Source organism: Sabethes cyaneus, chromosome 1 (genome assembly GCF_943734655.1).
Source record: "Sabethes cyaneus chromosome 1, idSabCyanKW18_F2, whole genome shotgun sequence".
NCBI classification, from domain to species: Eukaryota; Metazoa; Arthropoda; class Insecta; order Diptera; family Culicidae; genus Sabethes; species Sabethes cyaneus.
Window position 1 is genome coordinate 154,061,366 of NC_071353.1, and position 15,374 is coordinate 154,076,739.

The 15,374-nt window shown below is 36.6% G+C and overlaps 1 protein-coding gene across 1 annotated transcript in view; it reads right to left on the reverse strand.

Annotated features, from left to right (window-relative positions):
• The window catches only part of LOC128733182 (uncharacterized), a 95,711-nt gene extending 89,906 nt beyond the window's left edge, over positions 1–5,805 (reverse strand). The window contains exon 1 of the mRNA XM_053826856.1: positions 5,711–5,805. Within this exon, the coding sequence (XP_053682831.1) occupies positions 5,711–5,805 (95 nt within the window). The remainder of the gene's footprint in view (positions 1–5,710) is intronic.
• Positions 5,806–15,374: the final 9,569 nt, after the last annotated feature.

Sequence of the window (15,374 nt, forward strand, 5' to 3'; positions counted from 1 at the left end):
TGAGCTGAGATCTATTTAAATGCTTTTTTTTCATTAAAGAATTCCTAGCAGCCCGATTTCCTACGTTTTTTCGTGCGACGAAGAAGAAAATGTCGACTAATTGTTTCAATTTTCGTCATTCATAAAAAGTAAATAACTCACGCAGCGCATTGTCGTTATTCTACAGCCGGAAAAGCTTGCATGACCAGCAGAAATTTTTGCAGAATAACATTTGTCATGCCGTCCTACACAAATACATGCGCACTAACCTTGTAAACATTGTTGTGATTTTTAGTTCGGACGATGAAAAATTTTGATGGACGGATTTTAAAACGGTACGACGAATTTAAGAAATAAAGTCTGTTGCGTAATTTCAATAATATGCTTTAATAATCGATTTTCAGTGATTTCAAAGTTCACGGATCGGAAGGTAAGTGTGTTTTAGTCAAATCAGCATAAGGTCATTTGGAGTATTTATTAAATCCATCCAACAAATGATGAAAATTAGAATGGCTTTACTTACTACGACGGGAATTAGAAATAAACCCTACTCTTTAGGCCGCCTTACCCACATTTTGTCAGCGAGGTACTGTGATCGCTGGTAGTCATTCTGCAGTGCCTCAGCAAATTTTGTTGGCCCACCTTTCACGTTTGTATCGGCACAGGTCCTCCACAGGAATATCACTGAGTAGGTTATATGTTGTAGGCGGACGCGTATTGATAATATTGGCCGCTTCCGCAAGAATTGTCACCAGAATCTCGTCCGGCAGCTTTCTTCCGTGGTTCAGTGCTCGCATCGCTTCCTTTACCGATCACACCATGCGTTCCCAGATACCACCCATGTGCGGCGTTCTAGGAGGATTGAAATGTCAAGCGGTAGAGGGACTGGATATACTTTCAATGCACTGTCGATTGATGGGTGCCACAAATGAATTTTTTCTGCTCACTTGAGTTCTTGCTTGAGGGGAGTTTGCATAGTTCCGGTTGATGAACTAATAATCTAATATATAGTTTTGTTACGTTCTTCCAATTTTACCATTCCACTCACGCACTACAAACTTACTCAGTGGCAACATTGTTTTTATGTGACTACTCTTTGTTTCTACTGCAGAGAAGATAGACAATTATCTATTCGGTCAAAGCGGTAGAAACAGCCAGTGCGTTGCCGTTAGTCGCCGGTGGTGTAGAGATTTCACAGTACAACCGGCAACCGAGAAACTTGGGTTCGATTCCCAGTCATTGCACATCCTGATATATTTTTTGTCTACATATCGAAATTTTCTAGTTCTTCCAATTAATCATTAATCACCATCAGACCCTTAGCCCTTTCCAAAAAAGATCAACACCCATAAGTAATGCCACGTCGTTAAAATACAGCGAGAGCAGCAATGACCGCATATTGCTGCTTTGTGGTACACCCGATTTGTTAGGGCATGGGGAGGAAATAAATAAGCTGGGCTGTACACGAAGCGTTCGATCTCCTAAGTAGGAACTAACCCATTCTACAAAATGTTGTGATGCAACAAGTCAGGAAAGTTTCCGTAAAAGTAATCGATCGCCTTCAAATTAGTATATACTACATTAATTTTAGCCTTCTGCTCTAGAAAATTTGAGCAAACGGATTGATGTTCTAAATTACACACTAATTTTCACATTTTCACGTTTCATTTGAAAGAATTTTTGAGAATTAGATAAAAAAACTACGGGAAAATAAAGGTTACTGTTCATTTTACTTTTACCAACTGTCTTGTGTCTTCAGAACTGATTAGACTTTCTCTGACGACTCAACTTTATTTTTATAATTAGCGCTTAGGCTTCGAACACAAATTACGTAATGCACTGAGGAGACGGAGGGGGGTCAAGTTTGCGTTGTTACATAGGGCAAAGGGTCAATCATGAGAACACTTACGTTACAAAATCAATGATTTTTTAGAGCGGTAGTTTTAACAGGAGCCTTCCAGATGGCCTCAAGGTAAGCCGGTCTAACAAACACTGGCGTGCTGCAGCTGGGGCATAATTTAATGCGAAACAAAATAATTTCTGTACCCGAGAAGTCCGCAGTTTTCAATTTAATCGAGCACTATTTTTGCGGTAAGAAATTGAATAGCGTAAAAATACTTCCAGTTTCGAGAAAAAGTTCCAATTTAAATGTAATTTCATGCCCAATTTTAACACCGCTTTCAAGCCCAATTTTATATGTCAATGCAAAATATAGTTTCAAGATTAATTCCAAATACAATTTCAAGTGCAATTTCAATCAAATTCATATCAGAAATCAAAAGTAGGAAACTTTAGATTCAATTTCAAGTCTAATTTAAAATATAATTTCATGTCCGACTTTAAAATCAAGTTGAAAAATTCCAAACAAAAGTCGAACGATTATGTTCTGTAAAATGAAATTTTTCTTGTTCATCTATTTCTAATATTTCAATGATAAAATTTTCATGACAACATTTTTTGTTGTTCCTTAATAATATCTAAAAAAATCGGGTTTTCTGAATTCTGAAATGCCTAATTCAAAAATTCATACCCCATTAAACCAAACTACGTAAAGCTGTCTGCTTATGTTTCTTATGTACTTTCGTAATACTTTTGTGGTAGCAAAAACTTTCATTTGATACTAAAATTATTGAAATCATTGAGCGGTTACCGGAAAAGAGCACGAAGGAAAACATGACAAAACGGATAGAAACGGAGGTGTTGCAGCACTATCTGCAAATCTAGTATAAAACCCTATTTTCATAAAAACGATAAAAATCGATCAGTAAGCTAAAACAGGAAACATTGTTCGTTATCGCTTGCGTTATAATATATATTATTAACGCTAACAATTGATCTCTCTTGCCCGCCCAAATTGTATTCCGATAGGTACTGCCTTCTTTCTTGAGGCAGGTCAGTTCAGTTATCAAATTTATATCGATCGAACCAGTCGAGAAATAATACACGCTATTTCGCTTTCGGAACCACACGTTGGTTTAATTTTGAATCTCGGGTCGAAGTTTAATTAAAGTCACAGTTTCAAGTTAAATCGTCCTTTCGGAAATATCAGCGTATCACATTACTCCTTGGAAATCTCGGATTCCCTGACGGATCACCACAAGTTCCGGAACAGGAGGAAAAGCGCGAGAAAGAAAAAGTATAAAAAATGCCACGAAAAAAAGAAAGAAACGGGACAAAATGAGTGGAAAGACGGAATATAAAATCAGAAAACAGCCGCAATGTGGAAAACGCGTGATAAAACTAGAGAAAACGAAGCAAAAAACTAGCAAATTTTATAGAAAAAAGTGAACGAAAGAGAAAAGAAGGAAAATGAGACAAAAGAAGGAAAACCACAAAGAAAACGAGCAAGAGAATGAACTCATAAGACAGAAAAGAAGAAAAAACGGAAAGGAGCAAACAGAAATGGAGAAAATATGGAAGCATTAAATGGAAAAACGAGAACAGACGATGAGGAAAACCGGAAAGTGGAAAACATTGTGCGAAAAATGATAACGGAAAATAAGCAGAGCGTTACAGAAACGGAAGAAAAGGAACTTTACGAGAGTATGGACTTGGCGAAAACGAAGAAAGGGGTTAGCCGAAACGGGATAAAAGTGATAAAACAGACAGAAAAAGAGGACGGACCTGAAATCGAGGAACACTGAAGACGTAACAGAGGAAAATCAGAAAAAGGGCAAAAAACGGGAAAAGAAGAAGAGAGAAAAGGAATAGCGTATGAGGAAACAGAAAAAAGGAAAAACGGTAGAAAACGAGGAAACCGGAAGAGAGAAAACTGAATAGAAAAGAGAAACACAAGAGTAAATCAGACTAAAAAGGTCGAATACCAGGACAGGACAGGAAATGAAGAGAAACGAAACAGAGTAAGAGGTAACAGCGGGCAGAAAAAAGGAAAATCCTAGAATGAAAAGGAACGACAACGAAACAAATATAAGAAAGACGGGACAGAAAAAACTTGATGGAATAGGAGGGAAAATGTGGCAGAGACTGAAAACGAGTCAAGATAGGAAATACGGAAAACGGAAAAGAAGAGAAATAAAGAGGTAAAAGAAGAATAGCGAGAGCGAAAAAAGCAAATCGAAATGAGAAAAAGTGGTTGAGAGAAGAAATATGGGACAAAACATGGGAAAATTGGACAGAAAAAGTATAAAACAGATAAAACGGACTAATAAGGAAGGTTAACCAGACTCTACTGGTTCTGGACATTAAACGGTAGATAAAAAACCGGAGTAAAATCGGAGTGGAAAGGGAAAAAGGGAGCCTGAAACAGAATACATGTGACAGAAAAACGAGGCATCATGGCGAGGAAAAACAACAGACGAAGGCAAAAAACGTGAAAAGAGAGGATAAAAAGAGTTAAAAAAGATTAATGTTGGGAACGAAATAAGGGAAAAAGAGACAAACGAGTGTCAAATGTCTCAACAGGAAAGAAAACAAAAAAAAAACCAACGAAAAATATGTAGCAAAATAGGACTGAAAATAAGAAAAAATGGGTCGGGAAACGAAGAAAAACGAAACAAAGTAACAGGAAACACTGGACAGAAAACAAGGAAAAGCAGTTTTTGGAGCATCTTAATGGAATACGAAACCTGAAATTTAAAAAAAAGAGGAAAACGAAAGAAAAAGTCAAAAAATGGAAGGAAAATGGGAGCAGAACTAAGAAAATGGTACAGAAAAGGAGAGAACACGGAATAAAAAGTAGAAAAACAGGACTGGAAAAGAGTAGAAACGAAACAGAAAAGAGGTAAAACGTAAAGGTAGAGGTAAAGGTCAAGACCATTTTCTAGCTCAATTGCAGGTCCGATTTTAAACCCAATTTAAAGTCTAATTTAATTCTTCTTTTCATGTCAATTTTAAAACAAATTTAAATGCAATTCAAATCCAATTTAAAGTACAATTTGAATTCCAATTTCAAGTCCAATTGAAAATAAAAACTCTGTTTCTGTTAATCTGTTTTAAGTTCGGCTTCATGTTTAATTTCAAGTAAATCTTCCGGTCCAAATTACTCTAAATTTGAATCCACTTTCAAATCCAATTTCCAGTTCCAGCTTCAAACCCTAATAAGTCCAAATTGAAGTTTAATTCAATGTCCTATGTCAAGTTCGATTTCAAGTCCAATTTCAGTTTTAATTTTAAATCCAATTGCACCTGAAAAAATGCAGAGTTTTCAACCTAATCGGCCTGTATTCGCCTTTACTCCATTTCCCTAAGCTAAAACATTCTTCTGATAGGTCGGATGCCCCACCATTATTTTCTGTCTGGCCACGCTATTGTTAGCAAGTCAGTCGTCTTATGTTCGAATCTCAGACTCTGGCAGAGGCTGCTAGAGTCAATAGGAGCACTAGCCTCGCAATTGTCCTGTACTCTAACAGCTGGCTGCGAAGTTTGTCGAACAGAAACAGACGATTAAGTTTTGCTAGGTTTTAATTCCATTTTCAGATTGTACAATTAACGGAGGGGATGGTAGAAGAAAGTAATGAAATAAAGGTTTTTATAGTATCCAAAAAGAGTGGGACAAGACTTGAAGGGGATAAAGTGGAAAATTAGAAAAGGGAAGGTTCTAGATCAAGTCATTGGGTTTCTCCAAAAGTTCATAGTCTAATCAAACAAAAAGAGATCTATGAGTAAAAATTTTGTTAAATTGCTTTTATCAGACAGCCCTCGCTCTTTTTTATGTGTATTTTACTGCCGTTTATCTACTAAAATATGCCAAGCAGGACTCAATTCAACTCACCATATCAGATGGATGACGAAGAGAAACAGTCCAGGAACGACCAGGTCATCCGACCCGACCGACCACCGGCGACGGAACACGACGATACCGGGCATCTTCTGTAAGAGAAAGGAAAAATAATGAATGAAATTAAAAATCTCACGAAGGTTCTCTGATTTACTGCGTCTTTAAATTTATCCGATGTAAATTGAGTTTTGGGAAAAAATTCCAGCGCATACTGGCCTGGGCGCCCGCTTCCAGATTGTGTTGTAATTAATAATAAATTTGTAATTCCGAAGCCATTACGGAGTACGTGCGTTCCAAAGCTTTCGCTTTAGCCTCCATAGAGGCACACACTCACACCGTAATTGGTGTCCATATATAATTCAGCACTTCTAGACTGTAAAATCTATGCTTCGCTACCTGCACTAGCCGGCTGTACCAGGCACCAAATTGGGCATAACCCAACGTACCCAAAGTTCGACTGACGACGACGACGACGACCAACAGCTGACGACGGGCTGTGCTGCGTTGGTTGCTCTATAACAAATAGCCTTTTTATTATTTAATTTGCTCTTACTCCCCGGCATTCCACCACCCACAGCCCGGAAAAGTTTCCCAACTAACTAAAAGTACTCCGAGAGCAGCGGAGCAGCTCAGCTAAATATTTTACGACATCCGATCCGGCGCGGCGGCGCGGTGGGCGAGCGACAATCTTTTCGGTTCAGGAAGGGAACAGCACGGTACGGTAATTAGTGATGATCGATGGCTGGCTCCGGAAAGGATCCGGATCATCTTAATCCAAGCTGCGCTTGGCTTGAAATGGATCAACCCAGTACCTAGGATAAATTGTCGACCTAATTTATGGTTGGCTGCCAACTATTATACTCCGGCTTCGTTTCGTTCGAATGCAGACGCGATGAAAAACAGTGGAAACTAAATGAGGCAAATAAATTGCGATAAGTTTATTGTTCTTTTTAGCAGGTTGCTGTTGTTGTTGTTGTTGTTGCTGCAAGCCCAACAAGGAGGAGAAGTGGGTGTGGATATAAAAAACTTTATCGTGCTCCGGTGAAAGTTCATTATATTTAAACTGGTATTGTAGATATCAGCAGCGTTACAACAAACCGTACAAAAACGGCAAAGAATGAATAGCCGGTGTATAAACAATGAACTTTCCAGTTTAATGCGCTAGTTTATTTGCTTTGACGTACCTACGTTACGTACCATAGATCGAACAGACTGCACACTTCGATTGATGATTTGTGATACCAAATAAACCTCCATTTGAAATCATTTTTTATTAGAAACAATCAGTTGTTGTTGGCTACCTTTTCAAATACTGATGGTTTGCAGCGAATAATAAGGACACATTCGCCGATTGATGAAAATCGATCAAACTTGTACCCGGCATTCTAGTTACTTACAGGCAGTGTAATAAAATTCGCCTCTGCTCCTCTGCTGAACAACAACTCACAAAGCCAGCTCCCGTCCCGGGGGGAAATTAATTCGAAAATCCATTTTCTCCATGTCAACAAGCTCCCCTGCCAGACCCAGTAGCCAAGCAGAGTTTATCAGTCAGACAGGAGGACCGATTTGGATTTACGAAGATTGCTGCTGCTGTTGCTGCTGCAACAGGTACAGATGCGCATATATTAGCCCTGAAGTCAATTTCCCTCTCTCCTGGTAGGATCACGTCGGTGCTGTGCACCGTATCCGGAGGAAAAATACAGCATCACGTGAAGATTGAAAACTCAATTCGATCGACATTGACTAGACAGGAAAATTGATTTATCGCCGTTCATCTCGCTCCCGCGGCACCGTTTTTAATTTTTATGGGAAAAAACGGTTACAAAAATCTAATAAAATACATCAAACTGAGTCTACTCAGCTCAGTTTAAAACTGTTTTCTAGGTTGGTCCTCCGGAAAACACGGATACGGTCAAATTAAACTTGACTCCAACTCCTCCTAAATCACGGATGGAGTTGAAAAATAACAGCAACGAGCCTTAAAAGCAGACCCGAGTCCAACAGCCAACAACCGAACGACCCGACGGACGAGACAACCGTCACACCAATCAATTCGAATCAAAATCAAATTACCCGTTCCCCGTTCCGATGCGTCGTCGCTCGTCGGACGGGTGTTTGTCGGATGGATTACACTAGCGTGGCCGGACGTGAACAAAAGATGAGAAACCCGACTTTTCAGAAGACTTACTTATCACAACCGATAAGGTTGAAAGCTCCGGCCTGACAAATGTGAAATTTGACTAGAAGTTAGACTTGGAATTGGGCAAGAAAGTAGAGCTGAAATTGAACTTGAAATGTGACTTGACATAGGGCATTAGATTAGAGTTGAATTTACTCTTAACGCTTTATTTCAAATTGAACTTTTTTTGTTAGATTATAGTCACTTTAACAGCTTTGGGTCATTCTTTGGGTGACTTCTGCGGGGTTGTGATTTGAACCCGGGTCCTCGGCGTAAGAGAATTGAACTGGAAATTGAACTTAAAATTGTAAATAAATAAAATTTAGGCTGGAAGGTTTATTTGAAATTAGACATGAAATCGGACTTTGAAGTTTTTATTTGAAATTGGAATTGAATTGGACTTGGAATCGGATTTGCATTTAAGATTAAAATTATTTAAATTTAAATTTAACTTAAAATTGGAATAAAAGTAGACTTTAAGTCCAATTTCAGGCCTAAAATCGGACATGCAATTGAACTCGAAGTTGAACTTGACGTTGAACATTAAACTTTGGACTTGAACATGGACCCGAAATTAGACACGAAGTTTGACTTAAAATTATGATTGACACTTTCGTCCTACTCTCTAACACGTTTTACCTCTTTTCTGTTCCTTTTCGCTCTTTCCCAGCCCCATTTTTTCACTTTTTGATCCGTTTTTCTTCTCCGTTTTTGGCCCCCTTTTTCCATTTGCTCTCCAGATTTCCGGTTCCATCTACCGTTTATCGTCTTTTTGTCTTACCAGTTACTACGCCGTTTACCTTTAGCTTTGGTCCGTTTATCCTGTTTTTCTTTTTCTGTCCCATTTTTTTTTATCCCAATCCCATTTTGTTCCATTCGTATCTCGTTTAACCTCTTTTCCCCGTTTTTCCAGCATTGGTTTTCTTTTTTCATTCTCACTATTTTTCTTTTTCCTTTTGGTTTCTCTTGTTTTCTGTTTCTGTGTTCCCTTTCTCGTCTCGTTTTTGCTCTTTTTCTTTCCCGTTTTTTCTTGTTATTCTTTTTTCTGTACCCTTTGTTTCACTTTTCCATCCTTGTTTTTGATCCCTTTTTATCTTATACAATTTTCTTGGTTTTTATTCTCACTTTTTCAGAATTTCTTTTCGTTTTCTCTCATCTTTTCTGTTGATAGGCCGTATGAACAAAACAGTTTACTTTGCTTTTCCCGTTTAAATCGTATGGGAGCATTTGCTCTAACTCTTTTATTCATACGGCTTATTGTTCCGTTTTTATTCATTTTCAGTCCCATTTTTCTTACTTTCAGTCTTGTTTTTCCGACTTTTTTAATTTTTTCCCGTTTTCTGGCGGTTCTCTTCCCTGTCTAAATTTTACCTGTTTCTAGTTTTCATATTTTTCTAACTCTTTACCTCCTTTCCTTTTCGTTCACCTGTTTAGTTTTTCTTCATTCCAGTCGAAATACTCCCTACACTTTTTTCCTTTTTTCTCTTTTTGATCCATTTTTTTCTTTTTTTTGTTACGTTTTTTCTGTGTTCGTCTCCCTTTTGCTCTTCGGTTTTCCTTTTCTATCTCTCGTTTTTCCTGTTTTTCTTTTGTTCTCTCTAACATTACATCTCATTCATATTTTGTGCCATCTTTCTTCTTTTATATCCAGTTTGACCACTTTTTTCCATTTTTTTCAAACAGTTTCTTTTTTGTGCAATCCTTTTTTTCTCTTGTTCTTTTTTGTTGACCTTTTCTTATTTCGTTTTCTCTCTCTTTTTCTGTCACGGTTTTGCTATTTTCGGTCCGCTTATTCCTTTTTCTCTTTTTCTTATCCCGTTTTTCGTCTTTTTCAGTTGTCATTTCCCTCTTATTTTTCTCTCCTTTGTTCCTCTTGTTCCTCTATTAGATGCTTTGTTTTTTCTTCTTATCTGCTACTGTAGAAAAAACGGAGGGTGAAAAAAGGATCCAAAACCAAAATAAAAGGTTTTGGATCCTTTTTTCACCCTCCGTTTTTTCTGTTTTATCTCCCGTTTTTTCTACTTTTTTATGTTTTTCTATTCTTCTTTTTCTGTCAAATTTTTCCATCTCCCATTCCCATGTTCCTTTTTCTTATCTTTCATCTTTTTATTCCCTTTGGCTTGTTTTTCCGATTTTACTAGTTTTCTTATCGGTTTTATATTTTTATCGCAATTCTTCATTCTTTTTTGTCTCGTTTTCCCACTTTCAGTTTCCTGTTTTTCCGCCTCTTCAGTTAATTTTTTTTCTCGGTTTTCTATGCTTAGGCTTATGCTTTTCTGTTACATTTTTTTGTTTTTTTTTTAACATTTTCAGACCTGTTTTTCCTCTTTTCCATTTCTTTTTTGTTTTGTGTTCTCCTTTTTTCTTTTTTGTTTTCGTCTTCCATTTTTTGCCTTATTTTTTCTACTTTTCTGTCACGTTATATTTTTCTTTTTATACTTTGGTTTGCCTTTTCATTGTTATCTCTCCATTTTTCTCGTTCTTTCCACTTTTCCGATTTTCGTCGTTTCTTGCTCTAGTCTTATTTTCAGTTATTTTATGTTTTCTGCTTTTCTTCCTCTTTCTGTTTCGTACCTTCTGCATTTTCCTCTGTTTCTGTACTCGTTTTTTATTTTCTGCTCTCGTATTTTCTCCTTTTTACCATTTTTCTTTTGGTTTTCCTTTTTTGACTAACTGTTCTTGTTTTTCCTCTTCTTTTATTCGTATGTTTTGTCTCGTATTATTTGTACCCCTGCTTTGATTTTCTTCTGTTTTTCCTTAACGTTTTTCATCTGTTTTTCCTCTTTTAGATGCTCCACCTTTCTTCTTTTTTTGATTTTTGTTCTTTTTTTGCTCCCTTTTTTCTTTTGATCACCCGTTTTTCTTTTCCATCTTTTCGATTTTCCTGTTTTTCCTTTCTTCTTTTTCTATTCCATCTTTCCATCCAATTCCCAATATGTCTCATCTACCTTTTATATCTGGTTTGACCTCTTTTCTACATTTTCCAGTTTCTTCTTTCTCCAGTTGGTTTCTCTTGTTTTTTGTCCCTTTCCCACCTTTTCTGTCACGATTTTTCTTTTTTTCTGCTCGCTGTTTCCTTTTTTCTTCAGTTCGTTCTTCGTTTTTCTGTCCCGTGTTTCTTGTATTTTCTGTCATGTTTTTCTTATTTTTAGCCATTGTTTGGCCAGTGTTTTTCACTCATTTTTATAATCCTATTTTTCGTCTCTTCTTTTCTTTTCCTTTCTTATTTTTTGTCTATTTTCTTCCATCTTTAGGGTTTCCGTTTTTCCACTTTTCCATCCTTTATCGGTTAACTCTTTCTTCAGTTTTTTGGTTTCGCCTGTTTCAATCTTCTTTTGATTCCGCCCTGCTCTTTTTCTGTCGCGTTTGGTTTTTCGTTTTATTCCGTTTTCATTGTTTCTGCGTTTTTGTCTTTTTTTTTGGTTTTTTATGTGTGTCACATCATAATAAATTCGACCAGTTCCCACGAACATAATCGCGACAGTAGGGTAGTAACGTCATTCTGCTGAGTCCGTTGCCGAGTAAGCATCTAACGTAAAATAAATCAATTTTAACGAATAACTAGTGAAGTGAAGCAAAAATGTGTTTTCCATGTGTTTTTTCTTGTTTCTCAATTTTCCTGCTCTTACATTTTCTCCTTTTCATTTCCTTCTTTTGTATTCAATTTTTTTCCTTTTTTGTTCCATTGATTTGCTCTCACTTTTCTTGTCTTGTCCTCTTTTTTATTCGTATTTTTCTGTTCCATGTTATCTGTTTCATTATTTTGTTTGTCTTTTATTCTTATTTTCAGCCCTGTTTTTCCTCTGGACGTCTTTTTCAAACTTTTTTCCTTCTCGTTCCTCTCTCTCTATTTCAGACTTAATTTTCCTCTTCTCTGTTACTTTTTATTTTTTTCCAGTCCCGTTTTTTCACTTTTTGATCCCTTTTTATCTTTTTCTGTGCCGTTTTTGTGGTTTTTGATCTCATTTTCACTTTATTTTTTGTAATTTTTTTCCAGCTCTTTTTCGAAATCTTTCTATCATTTTCCTTCTCGTTTTTCGTCTACGTCTGCTTTTGTTTTCTCTTTTTACTCTTTTTACTTTTTACTTAAAATTTCACCTTTTCCTTGGCCCGTTTTCTGTTTTCCATTCTTCTTTTCCTGTCCCATTTTCCATCTTCTTTTCGTCCCATCTTTTTCGCGTTTGATCTCTTTTCCTCTAGTTTCTCCGACTTTCCGCTGTCGGATTTATTTTTTTCTTCTCACTATTTTTCTTTGCTCTCTTGGTTTCTCTTGTTCCTTTGCCCCTTATTGTCTCGTTCTCTCTCTTTTTCTTTCTCGCCTGCTACGTCTTTTCAGTCATGATTTTCCTTTTGTGTTCTTGTTTTCTGTTTTTAGTCTGTTTTTTCAATTGAATTCTATTTTCCCGTTCCATTTTTGGTTCCTGCTTTTCACTCCACCTTCTTTATTTTCGTTTTATTCCGTTAATTTTTTCTGTTCAGTTTGCCCTTTTTCCTGTCTCATTTCTCTTGTTTCTCCTGTTATCTGTTCTTTTTTCTCGTTTTCCCACCTTTTCTGTTTCCCGCTGTTTACTCTTTCTCAACTTGCTGTTCCTGTTTCGTCCAGCTCTTCTTTCCAGCTTTTTAGCTCTCACTGTCCTCTGGGTCTACTCTTTTGTGTTACATTTTTTCACTTTTTCATCCCTTTTTATTTTATTTTCTGTTTGCTCGCACTTTTCTGTATTCCTTCCGTTTTCCTTCCTTTTTATCGTGTTATCTTGTTTATCTGTCTTATTTTTTCTTTCCTGGTTTTTACTCGTTTTCACTTAATTTCGTATCTCCGTTTTTTCTTTTCTTTCTCAGCTATTTCCTTCCATTTTCAGGTCTATTTTTAATCTTTTCCATCCTTTTTTCCGTTAACCGTTTGTCAATTTTCTTAATTTCGTCTGTTCCATACTTTTTCTCCCTATTCTGTCCTGCTTTTCCTCTTTTTCTGTCGCGTTCGGTTTTTTGTTTTATCCCGTTTGTCTTCCGTTTTCATTGTTTCTTCTCTCTTTTCTGTTCCTGTTTTTTAATTTTCTCATTCCTCTCATTTCTCTCACTTTCTCTATATTCAATTTTTTTCCTTTTTTGTTCCAGTTTTTCTTCTTTACTGTACAGTTTTTTTGGTTTTCTTCAAATTGTAGCTCTTACTTTTCCTCTTTTTTAATCTTATTTTGTGTCCCGTTCCATTGTTTCGTCTTTCTCCTGTTCCATTTTGTTGTATTGTTTTTAATTTCAACGTCTTTCTTTATCTCTCCTTATTCATACTTGCCCTTCTTTTTTGTTTTTGTCTCCTTTTCCTATTTTGTTCCATCTTTCTTCTTTTATATTTCGTTTAACCCATTTTTACTCGTTTTTTTATCGCTATTCTTCTTTTTCTTTGTTTCTCTTGTTTTTGGTTCCATTTATCCTTTCTTGTCTCGTTTTCCCATTTTTTCTTTCTCATTTTCCTAGCTTCTCTGTAATGTTATTTTTTTTCATCCCTCTTCCCTCTATTTGTTTTGGTTTTCCTCCTTTCCTCTCTTCTTTCTTCTTTTTTTCTGCCCGCAATTGCTCCTGTCCCGTTTTACACCCTTTGCAGTCCTGATTTTTTCCTAATTCTTGTTCTTCTTTTTTCTGTTCCAATTTTCGTCATTTTTCTTCCATTTTCAGGTCTATTTTTTCTCGTTTTCATTCTCTTTTTGTTTTTTATCCCATTAACTATTTTTCTTTTTTTGGACTTCGTCTGTTAAACTTTTGCTCTTATTATATCTTCCTTTTCTGTCATGTTCTGGTTTTCGTTTTATCCCGTTTGCATGTTTTCTCCGTTTTCCTCTTTTTTCTGATTTCGATTCGCTCCCGTATTTTCTCCTTTCCATATTCTTTTTAGTTCAGTTCTTTCTCTTTTTCTGTCCAATTTGTCCTAATTTGCTTTGCTCGTTTTCCTCGTTTTTCTTTCTTCTCTTTCTTTCTTTTTCTTTCATTTTTTTCTCTTCTGTTTCCCCTCTTTTTCTGTTCATTTTCCTTTTTTTTGCCACATTTTTTCTCTTGTCACCAGTCATCTTCCTTATTTAATCACTTTTTATTCGATAAAAACAGATTTTTTTCATCTGGAATTATAATAAACAAAGAGCTTGTCCAATTTAAATCGACTAAGACGCTCCAAAGACTTCAGTCAGAATTGTTTATTGCCGCTATTTTCAAGGGATAAAAAATGACTCTTCTGTCCTATTTGCCTTCATTTTCTTTATAATTTTTCACATTCACTTTTCACTCTAACATCCAGTAACCAGTGTCTGTTTGCTCGTTAATTCGAAACGATGACAAAATTACGATTAAAAGATGACAAAATACCGACAGAGAAAGCATGAAAACCCAACAAAAAGGCAACGAAAAGGCAACGAAAAAATGACAAAGATATAACAGAAAGACAACATCGAAATAACAACGTAAAAACAACGTAAATTGACAAATCAGAAATTCATATTTCAAAAAATGTCCATGGGGCAGTACATAATTTTCCGACATTTCTCTGGAGTTTTTAACCATCTCTTAGCTTAACTCAACAATTGGATTTAAAATTGAAAAACAGTAGATAAATTGCTTTGAATTGGACTTGAAACTGGATTAGAAATCGTTCTTGAAACTGAAACTATGTTTACGCAATCAACTTGCTTATCGCAAAAACAGTAGTGGATTCTTGGATTACAGAATTTATTTTGTTTTACGTTAAATTTTAAACGGAAAGTGCGACACGTGTTCCAGTGTACCCCACCCTGGGCACGTGCCATCTGGCGGATGAAATAGACCAACCGACTGATGCTGGAACCGAATGAACGGTTTACAGTGGATTTCCAGTTCCAGTTTCACAGTGCCTGCTACTGGATCCGTTCGAAGAGAGCGCAGTCAGTGTTATGGAAATTGTGCACACCAAAAATAAGTTTCGTTTTTTTTATTGGCCCCGAGATGAAAAAACACCATCTAGGTTATGTTATGCTGTTTGTGTTTTTCTAGGTTGTGTTTTTAATTTCGTCCGTACATTTAATTCCGTTCAATTATTTAGCCGGAGACGGAGAACAGCATGCCCGGTCGAACTTCGGACTCTACAGCAATGTTTACATATGGTGGCACCATCCGTATCAGCAGCAGCAGCAGCAGCAAGTATTTAAATGCTGTTTAAATCGGTTTTTAAATAGTTTTATTATAAACATATGGAACTTTCTCTCCGGTTGCGTCGGTTGCCGGTTGGAAAACTTCCGCCCGCGGTCTCTCGGGGGAACGGTTTTTATGAGCTAACTTTCCTCCGCGCTTAGATTTAATGATGGTTTCGAACTGAGTTTCGTTCGTTCATTGTGTCGGAACTATTTCAGTGACTTCGGTACCGTTTCAAAACGGTTCGACAGATGGAGCGAAACGAAATCAGTGCATCTTTGAAGGAAAATCTGTGCTGTAAAAAACATATCGCACTTGCAATGCAGCAGC